This window comes from Mercenaria mercenaria, chromosome 11, assembly GCF_021730395.1.
Source record: "Mercenaria mercenaria strain notata chromosome 11, MADL_Memer_1, whole genome shotgun sequence".
NCBI classification, from domain to species: Eukaryota; Metazoa; Mollusca; class Bivalvia; order Venerida; family Veneridae; genus Mercenaria; species Mercenaria mercenaria.
In genome coordinates, this window is record NC_069371.1 from 52684688 (window position 1) to 52699069 (window position 14382).

The 14382-nt window shown below is 38.5% G+C and overlaps 2 protein-coding genes across 2 annotated transcripts; both read right to left on the minus strand.

The window, feature by feature from the left end:
• Positions 1-6346: 6346 nt before the first annotated feature.
• Positions 6347-8260, minus strand: LOC123533014 (uncharacterized). Its single transcript, XM_045314667.2, has 2 exons — positions 8008-8260; positions 6347-6546 (listed from the first exon to the last, which is right to left on the minus strand). The coding sequence occupies exons 1-2, from the start codon at positions 8144-8146 to the stop codon at positions 6347-6349; spliced, it is 339 nt and encodes a 112-aa protein (XP_045170602.2). The 5' UTR covers positions 8147-8260.
• A 1892-nt stretch (positions 8261-10152) lies between these two features.
• Positions 10153-13006, minus strand: LOC123531575 (tubulin alpha-1A chain-like). Its single transcript, XM_045312666.2, has 3 exons — positions 12845-13006; positions 11910-12132; positions 10153-11496 (listed from the first exon to the last, which is right to left on the minus strand). Exons 1-3 carry the CDS (start codon positions 12845-12847, stop codon positions 10367-10369), a joined length of 1356 nt encoding a protein of 451 aa, XP_045168601.1. The 5' UTR covers positions 12848-13006; the 3' UTR covers positions 10153-10366.
• Between the last annotated feature and the right edge of the window lie 1376 nt (positions 13007-14382).

Genomic DNA, 14382 nt, shown 5'->3' on the forward strand with positions numbered 1-14382 from the left:
AGGTGTGACACACACAATTTCAATCGCTTCTCAGCAGGAAAAAGTAAAAAAACTTCAAGAAAAACAAAAGCTTGAATTCTTGCATATGAAAATAACAGGTACAAAAAAGGGGCGTGATTTCATTGAAATGACAGCAAAAGTTATGGAACCTGTGTGAATCATTTGGTACTAAGACACTAAATTTCTGACAATCGCAAAAGGAATACTGTTGAAAAAAATACGGCTAAGAACAAAAAGGGACATAATTTCATCAAACTGAAAGCAAGAATTAAAGGACCTATGTCATTCAGTTGGTAAATTATCTTGGCGTAGAAGTGTATGAAATTTTATTTAGTTGCGACTTGTATTTCATCAAAATGAAAGCAATAGTTATGGATCCTATGTCAGTCACCCGATGTTATCATAGGGAAGGCATGTATGAAGTTTCATTCAGTTGTGATGAGTAATTACAGAGATAATAATGAGATTGCTTTGAATATACACTCGGCGCCGACTTTAACGGAACTGTACATCAGCTTTGATGTGGAGTAGATTGCAACCGTACTCTCATTCAAAAGTGAACCAAGGATTGGGTACGAAGAATCTTTCCAATTGCCACTTCAATTTTCAGACTGTCTGTCGAGCATTTGTCGTGAAAAATATGCTGTTATTTGGTATACTAAATATCACCTACAATACAACACTTACTTTAAGTAACCGAAATTAAAAAGAACAAAGATTAGACTTTCGTAAATCCACATAATGTTACACGTTGGTATGACTAGGACATGCTTTTTTTTAAAGATTAAATTATTTCGTGCGCACGACATCTTATGTTGAGGCCTTAATAATGTTACCCCCCACCATCTCTCTCTCTCTATGTGTGGTAAATATCCCAACGGATAAGCGGAAGCGTGTTGCGAGACAGGGACGAGGTGTTTCTAAGACAGAAATATCAACCTGGGAAAATCCGATGTATTCCAAACTACAGGCAAACTGAAGTCAATGTAACGTTTCAATCACTTTTACTATAAGTATTACGGAGTATATTACGTACGATAAATATTCTTGGCGAGCCTGGAGGGTGAAACTTCCGTTCCCACGGGAAGGGAAAAATGTACCGTAAAACTGGTTTTTAATGAGTGAAATATAATTAAAGAAATTATTTTTCTTCAACTATAAATGACTATGATTAATTACTAAAAGTCAAAGACAAAGACTAAAACGGAATGATACGTGCAGACTGAATCTAGTCGCGGAGTGAGGTGAGGAAATGCCGATTCCTCTGTATTTATAGGGGCGTTTCCTCATTCCAGTCTCCGTGATTTCGTAAGGAAACCTGCAAAACGAAGATTAATGAAGTAAAACAACGCAATATTATTACAATAACAACATAACGGGACGAATTCACCCTTAAAACTAGCCAGATAACAGGACATGAAACAAATAATAATTTCATACTAATTTTGTTTCGTATAAATGCATAATAAATATGCTATATTTTTTAAATATTCAAAGTCTGCTTCTTCCTGGATTGTTGAAACAGTAAAGAAGTGCACATAGATGACCATTTGGCCGGAGGGTATACTAGGGACTTCCATTGAACTGTAAGGAACAATAGGTTTGTACTGGTACAGAATCCAGGAACACTGGTTAGGTAAACTGCCCGCCGTTACATGACTGAAATACTGTTGAAAAATAGCGTTAAACCCAAAACAAAAACAAAACAGGTTTCTGTTCCAATAACTGCAAACTGTACCGTCAAGATTACTTGTTGTAAATACAAACATAGTTTGACAAATAGTCTATTTATTATAGAAATTATGTTCCGTATATATACAAAATGAGGTAATACATTACTATATTTCGTACAGCGAGAGTGAAATATGTAGTGATGTTAGAAATATGTATGATTAATAGTGATCAAAAATATGTAGTGATTAACTACTTCTTAGAATCATGATTAGGATATTTGATCATACATGCACATCGTAGATCTTTTCTTTTCAATTCGGGCGTTTCTCATCTAAATAAATTGATATAAAGCGAAAGTGACACATGATGCAAAACTATGAATGAAGGCGTAAATTCAACCTCAGTACCACATCGTAGATATAATGCGTCAACTTTTCTACGTCAACGTTACAGTGACGAACAACGTCAAAAACGTACGTCATTGTACTACACGTCAACGTCATATTAATTAACTGAAGAAGAGAGAACGCAGACAGGAGGAATTTTGATAAATTAGTTAAAATAGAAACAAGAGATCAGTTGTAAAAAACAAACCTGTTATACAACATCCATTACAGTAAGAAGTTTTCTATAATCTATCAAATTATGGTTTTCCGGTGTTGGCCATTTTGAGTTCCTCTCAAATCCGAAATTATTCTCATGACAGAGAAAATCATGCATGCTTAGCCTCAAAACTCCAGTATCTAACTGGTTGTTTTGAGCCGATTTTGAAACTGACTAATGGCAAGATTACATTCTTAGAATGATATCCAAACTGTGTTCACTAAACTATATTCTGGTTATTCAACAGAAATCTGTCTATCGGTTTCAGGGCCACCTAAAACTTCAGAACCACTTAAAATATCAGACCAACCAAAGAAGAAAACTACACCTAAGTTGGTTGTAAAAGCAAGTGTATGTACATGTGGGGAACATGGATGTCAACCGCATTATCGGATGGAGAAAAAAAATCGGTGTATAGATAAAGAGAAAGTGAAGGATGACAACCATTGTCAAAGATCACGATGGATGCAATGGTAGCTGATAGTGTTGAAGGCGATAGTAAATGCGACTATAGATTAAATGGGTGCGAAGGCGATGGTAGATGCTATGAAAGAGCAGATAGTTATGAAGGCGATATTATATGCGATGTCAAACCTGATGGTGACAAAGGCGATAGCAAATACGATGGAAGAGCTGAGGTACATGCAATGACAGAGTTGATAGTAAGAAAGGTGATGGTACGTGCGGCGTCAGTGTTGGTAGTGACGAAGGCGATAATACATGCGATGGCAGAGTTGATAATGACGAAGCCAATGGCAAATGCGGCAAAAAGGTTGATTCTAGATTCTGTGACGATAAATATGGTGCCAGGTCTGATCCCCATATGTCTGGTAAAATGGTGTTTTCAAGGAAGATGATACAGAAGAAGTCGTTTCAGCGTTCGGAATTATGTCCATCTATTGCAATAGTAAATTGCACAGTTGGTAAGTGAGTTTTAGTCCGGAAGTATGCTAAGGTGTCACAGAAGGAACACAGTGAATACATTTTCGTTCATGCACACATTTAGTCTGACAGTCGCGCGTGGTAGCCTATACGTGTACTCACTCTAGTTTCTGTGAGCAATAAGTAACGTGTGTTTGCTTCCGTGTCCCTTCTTTTTCATCGTAGTATGCATAAGATTTATTTTGTGGTAACTTACTCTTTTTCTATTGCCGTTTTCAATGTAATGTGTATACTCAATATAGAATGGTAATCCACTATAATACACGTATTTCTACGTCACTAATTTGCGTGACCATTATATTTTCTAGCTAATAAACTATATTTTTTCAGGGGGAGATTTCATGAAGAGACTGGCGTGAAGCAGAGGTTGTGAAATAGTTGTCTTAATAAAGTCAGGAAATATATTTCTATTCTCAAGTTTTTCAGTATTTAATTTTGTCATGTTCATAGCACAATTTCGACATGATAAATTTCGTGATAGAAAAAATGGAATGTTTGCAATGTTGCCAACAAGGTGGAATAGCAATGTTGCCAACAAGGTGGAATACCGCGTTATATCGTTTTTGGATTAGTCGCTACATTCTAATCTAATGAGACAATATGGCACAAATGTTTGTTAAAAGTTAGCGTTAACTGTAGTCATTCAATCCATTTCCCTCATCCAGTCCAGACGGTTTGTGTGTAGAATCTCCAGCCATTTAAGAAAATACAGTTTTAACAAATTTTGAGGGACATTCATTGTAACAATACAGAATATGGACCAGTGACCTTTGATAACTATATGCCTGGGCCTTGCCTCACAACTTCAGAATCTGACTGGTTGTTTTTGTAGGAAAATTTTGAGAAACTGATCAGTGGCATAATTGCATTCTGAGTGGTATCCTAGCTTTAATCCCTGGGCTATAGTCTGGATATTCAACAGAAATCTGTCTATAGATTTCAGGTTCATCTGAAAATTTAATGGGAGTTAATATCATTTCACACCATTAAAACGAATGAAATGTATGACACGCATTCTGTACACTAATACAAGTTATAGTTTTATTTACAAAAATTTATACATGAGTTTCTTTGTATTAACCCACGAGCAATATCAGCGACGGACATAACAGACACACTGATGAAAACAGGCAAGGCATCAGGTATTGGAATCAGTCGCTGTCGACAAGTCATACGTAAGTGTGAAATCAAATGAAAAAGCGCTTCACCTCAAAGCAATAGTCATGCAAAAAAGAAATGCCAGCGAAAATATAGTTCCTAATCTGGTTTATAGTCAGTTCTCTGGGGGAAAATCTGTAAAATAGATTGACATTATCACTATTATATATAATAAAAGAAAAGTTATAAAAAAATTTAAAAAAATGTGACAAGCCAGGTTTAAAAGTGCTCGATAAGAGTCCAACATTTTTAGATCAAATTCTGATAATATTGACAAGATATGATTGTTTTTTCAAGGCAATATATTTGGTCACAGGGATTATTAAGTCCAATGACACCACTGGAGCTGTCCTGACTGGTTCTTTCGTCCCGACTAAAACGGCTTTACCCACGGACCAATCATGACAGCTGAAATGGAGTCGTTGGTCATAGCTAAGATAGTTTTTATGTACTCGAGATCATCTGGACTGCCTAGAACAAAACACAATAGAAAATTCAGGCTAGATTCCTGTACTGTAATGCATATAAATATAATGACAATAAAACAAAAACACTTCATGACGCTTTTTATATTTAAACTTGTAGAATCAGACATCCCATGAAACTGGAAAGATTATCGCCGTAAACGATGACGTCATGATGGCGTTGGTTGCTAACGTAAACCTCATCCCCGACCTTTAACTCCATGACAACCGTAACAGAACCTTGTTCATGAAGACCATTCCGAGCGTTACCATAGGCACCGGCAATTTCGACGCCATTTTTCTCGATGATCATGTGACTTTCGTCCTGGTTGTTGTTGAAAGTGACGGACGTGGAAAAGATGTAGATCCCGGAAATCGGTGCAATAAATATACCGCCTGAAGCATGGTAGCCTCCGCCGATGTTCAGTTTCACAGAATTGAAGACAAGCGTCTGGTTGATGTCAATATGACCAAGCGTCCCGGTCACAGTAGCATGAAACGCTACTGTTTCATAGTTGTCCACTACGAATCTGCTGGATATTTTTGGTTCTGAAATTTAAAATGACATATTGCATGTATTGAAGCGCAATCATGTAAATTTATTTATCAAAACTACACCATATCTGCAACGTATATTTGTCCGCTTGATCACGCTTAGACGTGTTCGGAACTGTAAATTTTCTCATCTTATACATTTGTGACATTTTGCACTCAGCACGGGCTCAAACATGGAACCTGGCGCTGGGGCCCAGTTTTCATGTTCCGGACTACGAAATAAGGGGCCGTGAATCTGATAACCCACTATAATTATCTCTTATTAGAATCCCGTGTATGTGTGTTTTACACCTGACGAGAAAAGAATCAGAAACGTTTCATGAATTGGAGTTTCTTCCGTGCTTTTCACAATCACTCAGATGTCAGGTGGACAGGATTTTGAGTCCGCATTTATATTTTCCCTCTTGGAAGGATGTTTAGTATAATGAGACACCTTGCAGAACAGAACTTTCAAAATCAAGATCATACGTGAGATAAAATGTCAGACACTAGTAGGCTAAATTTCGTGTTTACTTTGATAAGATTAAAATCCATTACATGAGGCACAAAGATTTGACATAATAATGAATTTTTTCTTCCAGTCTGATTCGATGTCAGTTTGTGCTAAAAATGAAGAGGGCATTTGTTGCGACCACACAATATATTATCAATACCATCAACAATTCTTAAATTGCTTATCATACTAAATACTCCCAACAGCGGAACAGTGCACAGACAGTACTTAATTTCTAGTCATATTGGCCAAGGTCTAAGTCCCACGTAGAGAAAAAATAATCTTATAATCACAACTTCGTGGCTTCCTTTGTAACGAAGAGGTTTAGGGAGATATAAACTTTCAAAATCAGTCATTATTTGCATGTTACCATACATACATTCTATACTTCATTTTTCTGAAATACATGTATTTATTCTAGTACTGAAACCGTACGATCACAATCTTAAAAGTTCTGCTATGCAACTGTTGATGCGATCCTTGTTGCTTCTGCTATGTGCTGTTGCTGCTGCTGTTGTTGCTGCATTTCAACAAGATGTTTGAGTTCTGTTATCGTATCGTCTTGCACTTCAACAATATTCTTCAGATTGGTCATGGCTTCAGATTGTTCCCGCAATTGCTCAGTTTGTCTAGCAATCAACGCACTTTGCTCGGCCACTGTAGCAACACAATAATATCATAAAGGAGAAATAGAAAACTTCTATACTGAAGCAAATGCAACAAGGCAGTCTGAAAGACAGCTAACACCGCCATGTATGGAAATGTGAAAGGTAACCTTGACTTACTTGACTGACCTTGAACGACATGCTGACTCATGAATTCTGCGCAGTTTGTGGTGTCTTGACCCAAGTTCAGAAAATTTCCCATGGATTTAGGAGATACAGAGCCAAACCTTTGACCTGATATGACTTGACCTGATTGACTGTATCAGTTCTGATGAGGTGTATCATTTGACCAAGTTTGATGAAAATCCTTCAAGGGGTTTTGAGATACAGAGTGGACACTAAAATGAAGAGGTCAACTTTGACCCTAGTTGTGACCTTGACCTTTGAGCCGGCATGGCTAACTCATAAGTTCTGCACATCGTCTTGATGAGGTGATCATTTGACCCAAGTTTAATATGAATCCTTCAAGGGAATTAGGAGAAACAGAGCAGACACAAAATGGAAGGCTCAAACCTTTGACCTTCAGTTGTAACCTTGATCTTGAGCCGGCATGGCTGACTCATAAGTTCGGCACATCGCCTTGATGAGGTGATCATTTGACCCAAATTTGATGAAAATCCTTCAAGGGGTTTAGGAGATATAGAGCGGACACAAAACAGAAGGCTCAATCCTTTCACCCTAAGTTGTGACCTTGACCTTAAGCCGGCATGGCTGACTTATAGGTTCTGCACATCGTCTTGATGAGGTGATCATTTGACCCAAGTTTAATAAAATTCCTTCAAGGGGTTTAGGAGATATAGAGCGGACACAAAATGGAAGGCACAAATTTTTGACCTTGAGTTGTGACCTTGACCTTGAGCCGACAAGGCTGGCTCATGGGTTCTGCACATCATCTTGATAAGGTGATCATTTGACCCAAGTTTCATGAAAATCCTTCAAGGGGTTTAGGAATTATGGAGCGGACACGAAAGTCTTACGGACAGGCGGACGGACGGACGGACGGAGACCATTCCTATAACCCCCCACCACTTGTGGCGGGGGATTAAAAATATGGGGAACGATTTCTTGTGATTAAGATGCCGGCCGCTCAACCCAAGGGTCATGGGTTCAAGATCCACTGGGGTCACGACCACGTCTGCTCATTTGACATCAGTATCGGCTTTTCCAAGAAGCGGACTCGGGAGTGGTTCAAATAAGCTTGAACTTCTCATCACGATCAAACTAAATTGAATAAGTACAAATTAAACGGAATGTAACAAAATGCAGGAGAAGTGAGACTGTATTAAATGATAGGACTTTTCATCATGTAAAAGGCTATTCATCCACAATCTATGATTCATATGGAAATTCATCAGTTATAACTCCGCAGCTAATTTTACGAAGAAAATAAAAATGAAAGAGATATCATCAGAATAAAAACTTAACAAAAACATCCACAACTTGGTGATAGTACCTTTTCTTTCAAGGTCTTCAAATCGTCTTGAAAACTCGTGCAGGATGTCATTAGAATCCCCACTGTCTAAATGACCACCTACAACAATGAGTGCAAATCGGGTGCAAAAAGCCACTCTTATAGTCCAGTTCATTAGCATTTTACAGCTTTAAATATTATGCATATACACTTCTATAACTCTAAATTTTAGTCAACTTTCTTATCGTTTCTTATCTTTTGTCTTTCACACAGTCTAGATTCAAGTGACTCTCTAAACGGGCGTATAGAAATTGTGTTGACAGATGCACATACATACATACAGTTTCATTAGAATATAATTTATTCGTATTTAAAGAAATATATTCAGACAGATGCCACCTTATTCCAAATTTAGGAAGTACTTTTTTGTTAGTTACTAATATATGTTTAGAAAAATCTAAAATCATTTATTAGATAAGTACCAAAAATGCTAGTTACCCAATTATGTTAAATCATAGGAATCCTATCATGCACAGCTAACATGTTTTGATATTCTTATGAATAGGCGGTGCTCTGGGTTTTATTACTTTGACATTTTATGAATTTTAGACGTTAAATAGAAAGAGAGATAACTCTTTCGAACTATGAACAAGAAGATGATGATTGTCGATACTGTACAGGCAATACTCAGCAGAGCACACAGCGGTCACCCTGGCCTGTGGCAATTAGCTCGCCTGATCCACTGTGAACATGTCGTGCCGAAGAATGTATTGTTCTTTGTCACAATTAATTATGAAAACACTATTTTTGTAAAGGGCCTGATCATGCAGGTGGAAATATTTGTGACAACGGATAAGCCATTTTACCTCCCATAAGATTCTATATTTTCATTCGTTTCGAGGTGGTCACGTCTATTTCCGTGAAAGGTAAGTAGATTTTATGTCGGTCTAGGCGATAAATAATTGTTTTACCTCAATTTTCATTAGATAAAAGGTGGTCATGTGGTGACCTCATATATTTCTGTGGAGGGACAGGAGATTTTCATTTCGTTCTAGGCTAAAATAAGTGATCGGTAAAATAAATCAGTTATAGGGTTTGTTAATGACCATCCACGGAAATATGTTGGGTCAGCATGATAAATATGGGGTCTCGGCTAACGCCTCGCACCCAATCTCACCCCCCCCCACTCCCCCATTAATCATACTGACCACACAGATTTCCGTGGAGGGTCAATGATTAATAATTTCCGGACAATTCATTTCTAACACATTTATTATGTATACTTACTATATGTACGAATTGCAATCTCGTTTTTTTGTAGTCTCAAACTGAAAGAAAGCAATTGTATTGAACCTTAAGTTGTACTAGTATTATGTTTCACTTTCTTCCTATCTTGAGCAAAACCCTCGAGCATGACTTGGAATTATTAAGTCAAAGTCTGATATTCCTGTTGGTCTATTGATTAAGATATAGGTCACACAAATCCAGATACACACCAAGATGATCTGTGATTAATTGTATTAGAATTCGTAGGATATTTAAACAAATAAATCAATGAAACGGCAAGGGGATGAATGAGGCGACTATTAGGTTTTCTGCTAGACTTAAATACGCGACAAGACACTTTAATAATTGCGATGAAAATAGAAATAAATTAAAGTTTATATTCCGCCTGTAAAACCAAGTAGTCGCATCACATTGACACTTAGACTACAAAGTCTGTTGAGATCAAGTAATCTGCAATAAAGTTTATTCTTTCTTCATACTGACACTGATATTTTCTCAGAAAAACATTTCTCTTTAGGCTCATCGAAAGAGATGTAAATTTTTTCAAAAAGTGCTATTAGAGAGGATTGATTTTATGGCCAAGTGCTTTACATTTAATGACTCTGACTGATGCCAGTCTAGCCAGTCTAACAAATAAATCAATTAAACGGTGTGTGTGTGGTGGGGGGGGGGGGGGGGGGGGGGGGGGGGAGTGCGGCGAATGAGGCGAAACTTTGAACTTAACTTATAAATACCTGAAAAGACACTTTTATAACTGCGATGAAAATAGAAATGAAGTTTATATTCAGCCTGTTAAAACCAAATAGTCGCATCACATAGACGCTAAGCACGTGGGGCTTTAAGACATACAATGTACCCGCGTATGTCATTAACAACTTTGTTCTGATTGAGCTTAAACAATTTTTCATTTTATCATTTTTATTTTCTTCTCATTTTAAAAACTTTTTAATCATCAATTGTTAACAACAACTAACAAATAACTAACAAATAAAACCAGTCGATGTAATGCTGACTTGACTTTTAAAACATTTTTATCTATTATCTTAAGAGTGTATCTGGTCCATGAAAAGATGTTATTCCACTTTACAAAACAGTTCATTGTTACTCGGAGTGTTTAATATTCCTCGCCTTCCTCCTCGCCCTCACCCTCAACGGAGTCAACACCGACCTCTTCGTAATCCTTCTCGAGAGCAGCCAAATCTTCACGAGCCTCTGAGAACTCACCCTCTTCCATACCCTCTCCGACGTACCAGTGGACGAAAGCTCTCTTGGCGTACATCAAGTCGAACTTGTGGTCAAGACGAGCCCAAGCCTCGGCGATGGCAGTGGTGTTGCTCAACATGCACACGGCACGCTGGACCTTGGCGAGATCACCACCAGGCACAACAGTTGGTGGCTGGTAGTTGATTCCGACCTTGAAACCAGTTGGACACCAGTCGACGAACTGAATGGTTCTCTTCGTCTTGATGGTAGCGATGGCAGCATTGACATCCTTGGGGACGACGTCACCCCGGTACAACATGCAGCAAGCCATGTACTTGCCGTGACGTGGGTCGCATTTCACCATCTGGTTGGCTGGCTCGAAGCAGGCGTTGGTGATTTCAGCAACGGAGAGTTGCTCGTGGTAGGCCTTCTCGGCGGAGATGACTGGGGCGTATGTGGCGAGAGGGAAGTGGATACGTGGGTATGGCACCAAATTGGTCTGGAATTCTGTCAAGTCAACGTTGAGGGCACCATCGAATCTCAGAGAGGCAGTGATGGAGGAGACGATCTGGGCAATCAGTCTGTTCAAATTGGTGTAGGTTGGTCTCTCGATGTCCAAGTTACGACGGCAGATATCGTAGATAGCCTCGTTGTCGACCATAAAGGCGCAGTCAGAGTGTTCCAGGGTGGTATGGGTGGTCAAGATGGAGTTGTATGGCTCAACGACGGCAGTGGCGATCTGTGGAGCTGGGTAGATGGCGAATTCCAGCTTGGATTTCTTTCCGTAGTCGACTGAGAGACGTTCCATGAGGAGGGAGGTGAAACCAGATCCGGTACCACCACCGAAGGAGTGGAAGATGAGGAATCCCTGGAGACCGGTACACTGATCAGCCAATTTACGGATTCTGTCGAGAACAAGGTCGACGATTTCCTTACCAATGGTGTAGTGACCACGAGCGTAGTTGTTGGCGGCATCTTCCTTGCCGGTGATGAGCTGCTCGGGGTGGAACAACTGACGGTAGGTGCCGGTACGGACCTCATCTAAAAGAAGGAAATTAAATATCTGTAAGTTTTTGTCATTAAAATTCTAAACAACTATTGTCTTATGGAGTTATATGATGCAGTGTTACTAACGAAGCCAATAAATGTAACAGGAATTTAATAAATTCCGACTATGGCACTGAAGTAGGAAGACTTTGTCAGCCGCAATTGTATTTAACTACAATTTAGACATGTTTCTTTTGCAAGTGACCAAATAACTACGCGTCACTGTATTAGCGATGTGATTCTAATAAAAGCACTTGTTATCATATATAACCTCAATATATTCCGTTAAGTTTTGGCAAACAGTTTGTAAATATTTGTCGGATTTTTACGAATATTCACGGAATGTGTCGTTGTTTATTATGTTTATAAATAAACGTCTGTTCTGTTCTGTTATGGACTCAACTTACCGACTACGGTTGGTTCCAAGTCGACGAAGACAGCTCTGGGCACGTGCTTGCCAGCACCGGTCTCGCTGAAGAAGGTGTTGAAAGAATCATCACCGCCTCCGATGGTCTTGTCACTGGGCATCTGACCGTCAGGCTGGATACCGTGCTCGAGACAGTACAACTCCCAGCAGGCATTACCGATCTGGACTCCGGCCTGTCCGACGTGGATAGAGATACATTCACGCTGGAAGGGGGAAAAGGAAAGTTATATTAATTTCACTTGTTGTACTAAGCAAGAAAATGATTTTTCACTAACACTCACGACGTGTATGGCATGCGTAGTATGACCGAATCAAGCGGCATTCCTGATATGTTTGTAATAGTTTATACAAACAGACAGGCTGTTGTTTTTGTTCACTGAAAATTATTTTTCAGTTTGAATTAATCATCATAAATATTGTGGATTACGAGACTATATGACTCGCTAATAATGAAATACTTAAATTTGTATCGTACATACAGGAAAGAAAAAAACTTGTATATTTTAAACTTAATATTAATTTAGGTATTAAATGTTTCTTTGTACCGAGAAACTAACATATTATTATATATCGCCTCACACCGTCCTACATTTACATAGTGACGCGATCAATAAATCCATGGCCGCAGATAAAACATGTGTAAACAAGTCAACGATCAGCCATGACACCAACATACTTAACACAATTTCAAATAATCTTAAACTGATTTCGTAGCCGAGTTTTTCAGAGAAGAGAAAATATTTTAAGAGAATAGAAAGTATACAGTTTACTGCAATCCACAGTTAGAGAAAGTTTAAACAGGAATAATGTATTACATTATTATCTATTTATGTCCCTGGTTTAAATAATTTCTCTTTAAATCTATATGCTGGAAACAATAATAAAACAAAAAGTAAGTAAAGAAACCCCACTTACCATGATTGTTGTTTAGTTGTTTTTCCTTTTTTGCTTTAATTGCGTAATAATAACAAAGTAACCTCACAAAGACGTAATGGTCGGCGTGAGAATACGAATGATGGCGCACTAACGCTTTTGCGGGGTATTTATTGTCGTCTGCGTGGCCGTTGCATAGCAAAATAAAAATTCACTGTTTTCATTGGTTAACCCAGTCAAGTGATGACAACCGTTGGCCATCTTGGTTCTCAAGTTAGACGCGCCGCCCCATATTTTATGAGAAAAAAACCGGGAACTATGAAAATTAAACCACTAAAAAATTCACTGTTTTCATTGGTTAACCCAGTCAAGTGGCCAACGGTTGTCATCACTTGACTGGGTTAATAGTTCATAGTTTCCGGCTTTAACCGCCTCGATAGCCTAGTGGTAGAGCGTCCTCTTCGAGTGTGGGAGGTCGTGGGTTCGATCCACGGCCGCGTCATACCAAAGACGTGAATGAAATGGTACCAGTAGTTTAATGCTTGCTTGGCGCTCAGCATTAAAAAGGGACACTCGTGGCGATGGATTCCATCAGGAATGAGGTGTCGAGAGTGATTTGTATAAGTTGTAGAACTTCCTTCACAATCGACCTAAAATAAATTATGTATAAATTAACCGTTGGCCATCTTGGTTCTCAAGTTTAGACGCGCCGCCCTATATTTATTTTATGAGAAATAATACACCTGTCAATATTTTGCCCGTCGGGGGGGGGGGGGGGGGGGGGGGGGGGGGGGCGGCGGCGGGCTGACCCAGGGGAATTTTACATTTCAAAAATTTTGTTGTCTAAATCCCCACCCTAGAGACAACCTTTTTTGTCTAAATCCCACCCTAGAGCCTGGTTGTTACATCAAATGTTTGTCAAATTCCCGCCTGTCGGGAATGGTCTTCTGTCTAAAGTCCCGTGTATGCCCGCCGCTCCCCCGGGCGGGCAAAATATTGACAGGTGCATAAGCCGGGAACTAAGAAAATTAAACCGCTAAAACATGTCAATACACAAATCGGTCAAAGGATTGGCGAAGGATCAGCATATTCAACCCTTCGGTTCTTAATGCAAGCAAAATGCCACTTCCAGTCCTGTTTTATATACGATTCATGTATTGACTTTTTAATAAATATGCATATTTGTTGTACTTATAATGTTGTACTTTCCTTCTCTTTTTTTCTTTGTTTTAGTTTTTTACCAGAAGATGTTGAGGGACAGAGAAATATATTAATCAGACACCGTAAGGAATAAATATAAAAGTTTTTGTAATGTTAACAATCTGCTTCAAATGCATTAACAGTTAGGCAAAGATAAGTCATTTTCTGCTTCAATTGTACTTTTGGACAGATCAAAACAGTTTTACATGTTTTACAAGTTCTCATTCATTTGACATGAAATCAATTTCAGAGAAGAAAAAAAGAAGAAAAAAAGTAAATAAAAATTACCCAAATAAGCAGCTTCAGCTATTTACTACATTCTACTTGTAAAGGCAATTTAACCTGAGCATTAAATGGAAGAATATTTAATTAACTGTCTT

Bases quoted from the DNA above. Each gene is read 5' to 3' on its own strand.
- LOC123533014 (XM_045314667.2), bottom strand. From the start codon at position 8,146: ATGCTAATGAACTGGACTATAAGAGTGGCTTTTTGCACCCGATTTGCA. The intron at 6,547-8,007 runs GTACTATCACCA...GTGTTGCTACAG, and splicing joins TGAAGACCTTGAAAGAAAAG to TGGCCGAGCAAAGTGCGTTG.
- LOC123531575 (XM_045312666.2), bottom strand. The intron at 11,497-11,909 runs GTAAGTTGAGTC...TCCTTCTTTTAG, and splicing joins CTTGGAACCAACCGTAGTCG to ATGAGGTCCGTACCGGCACC.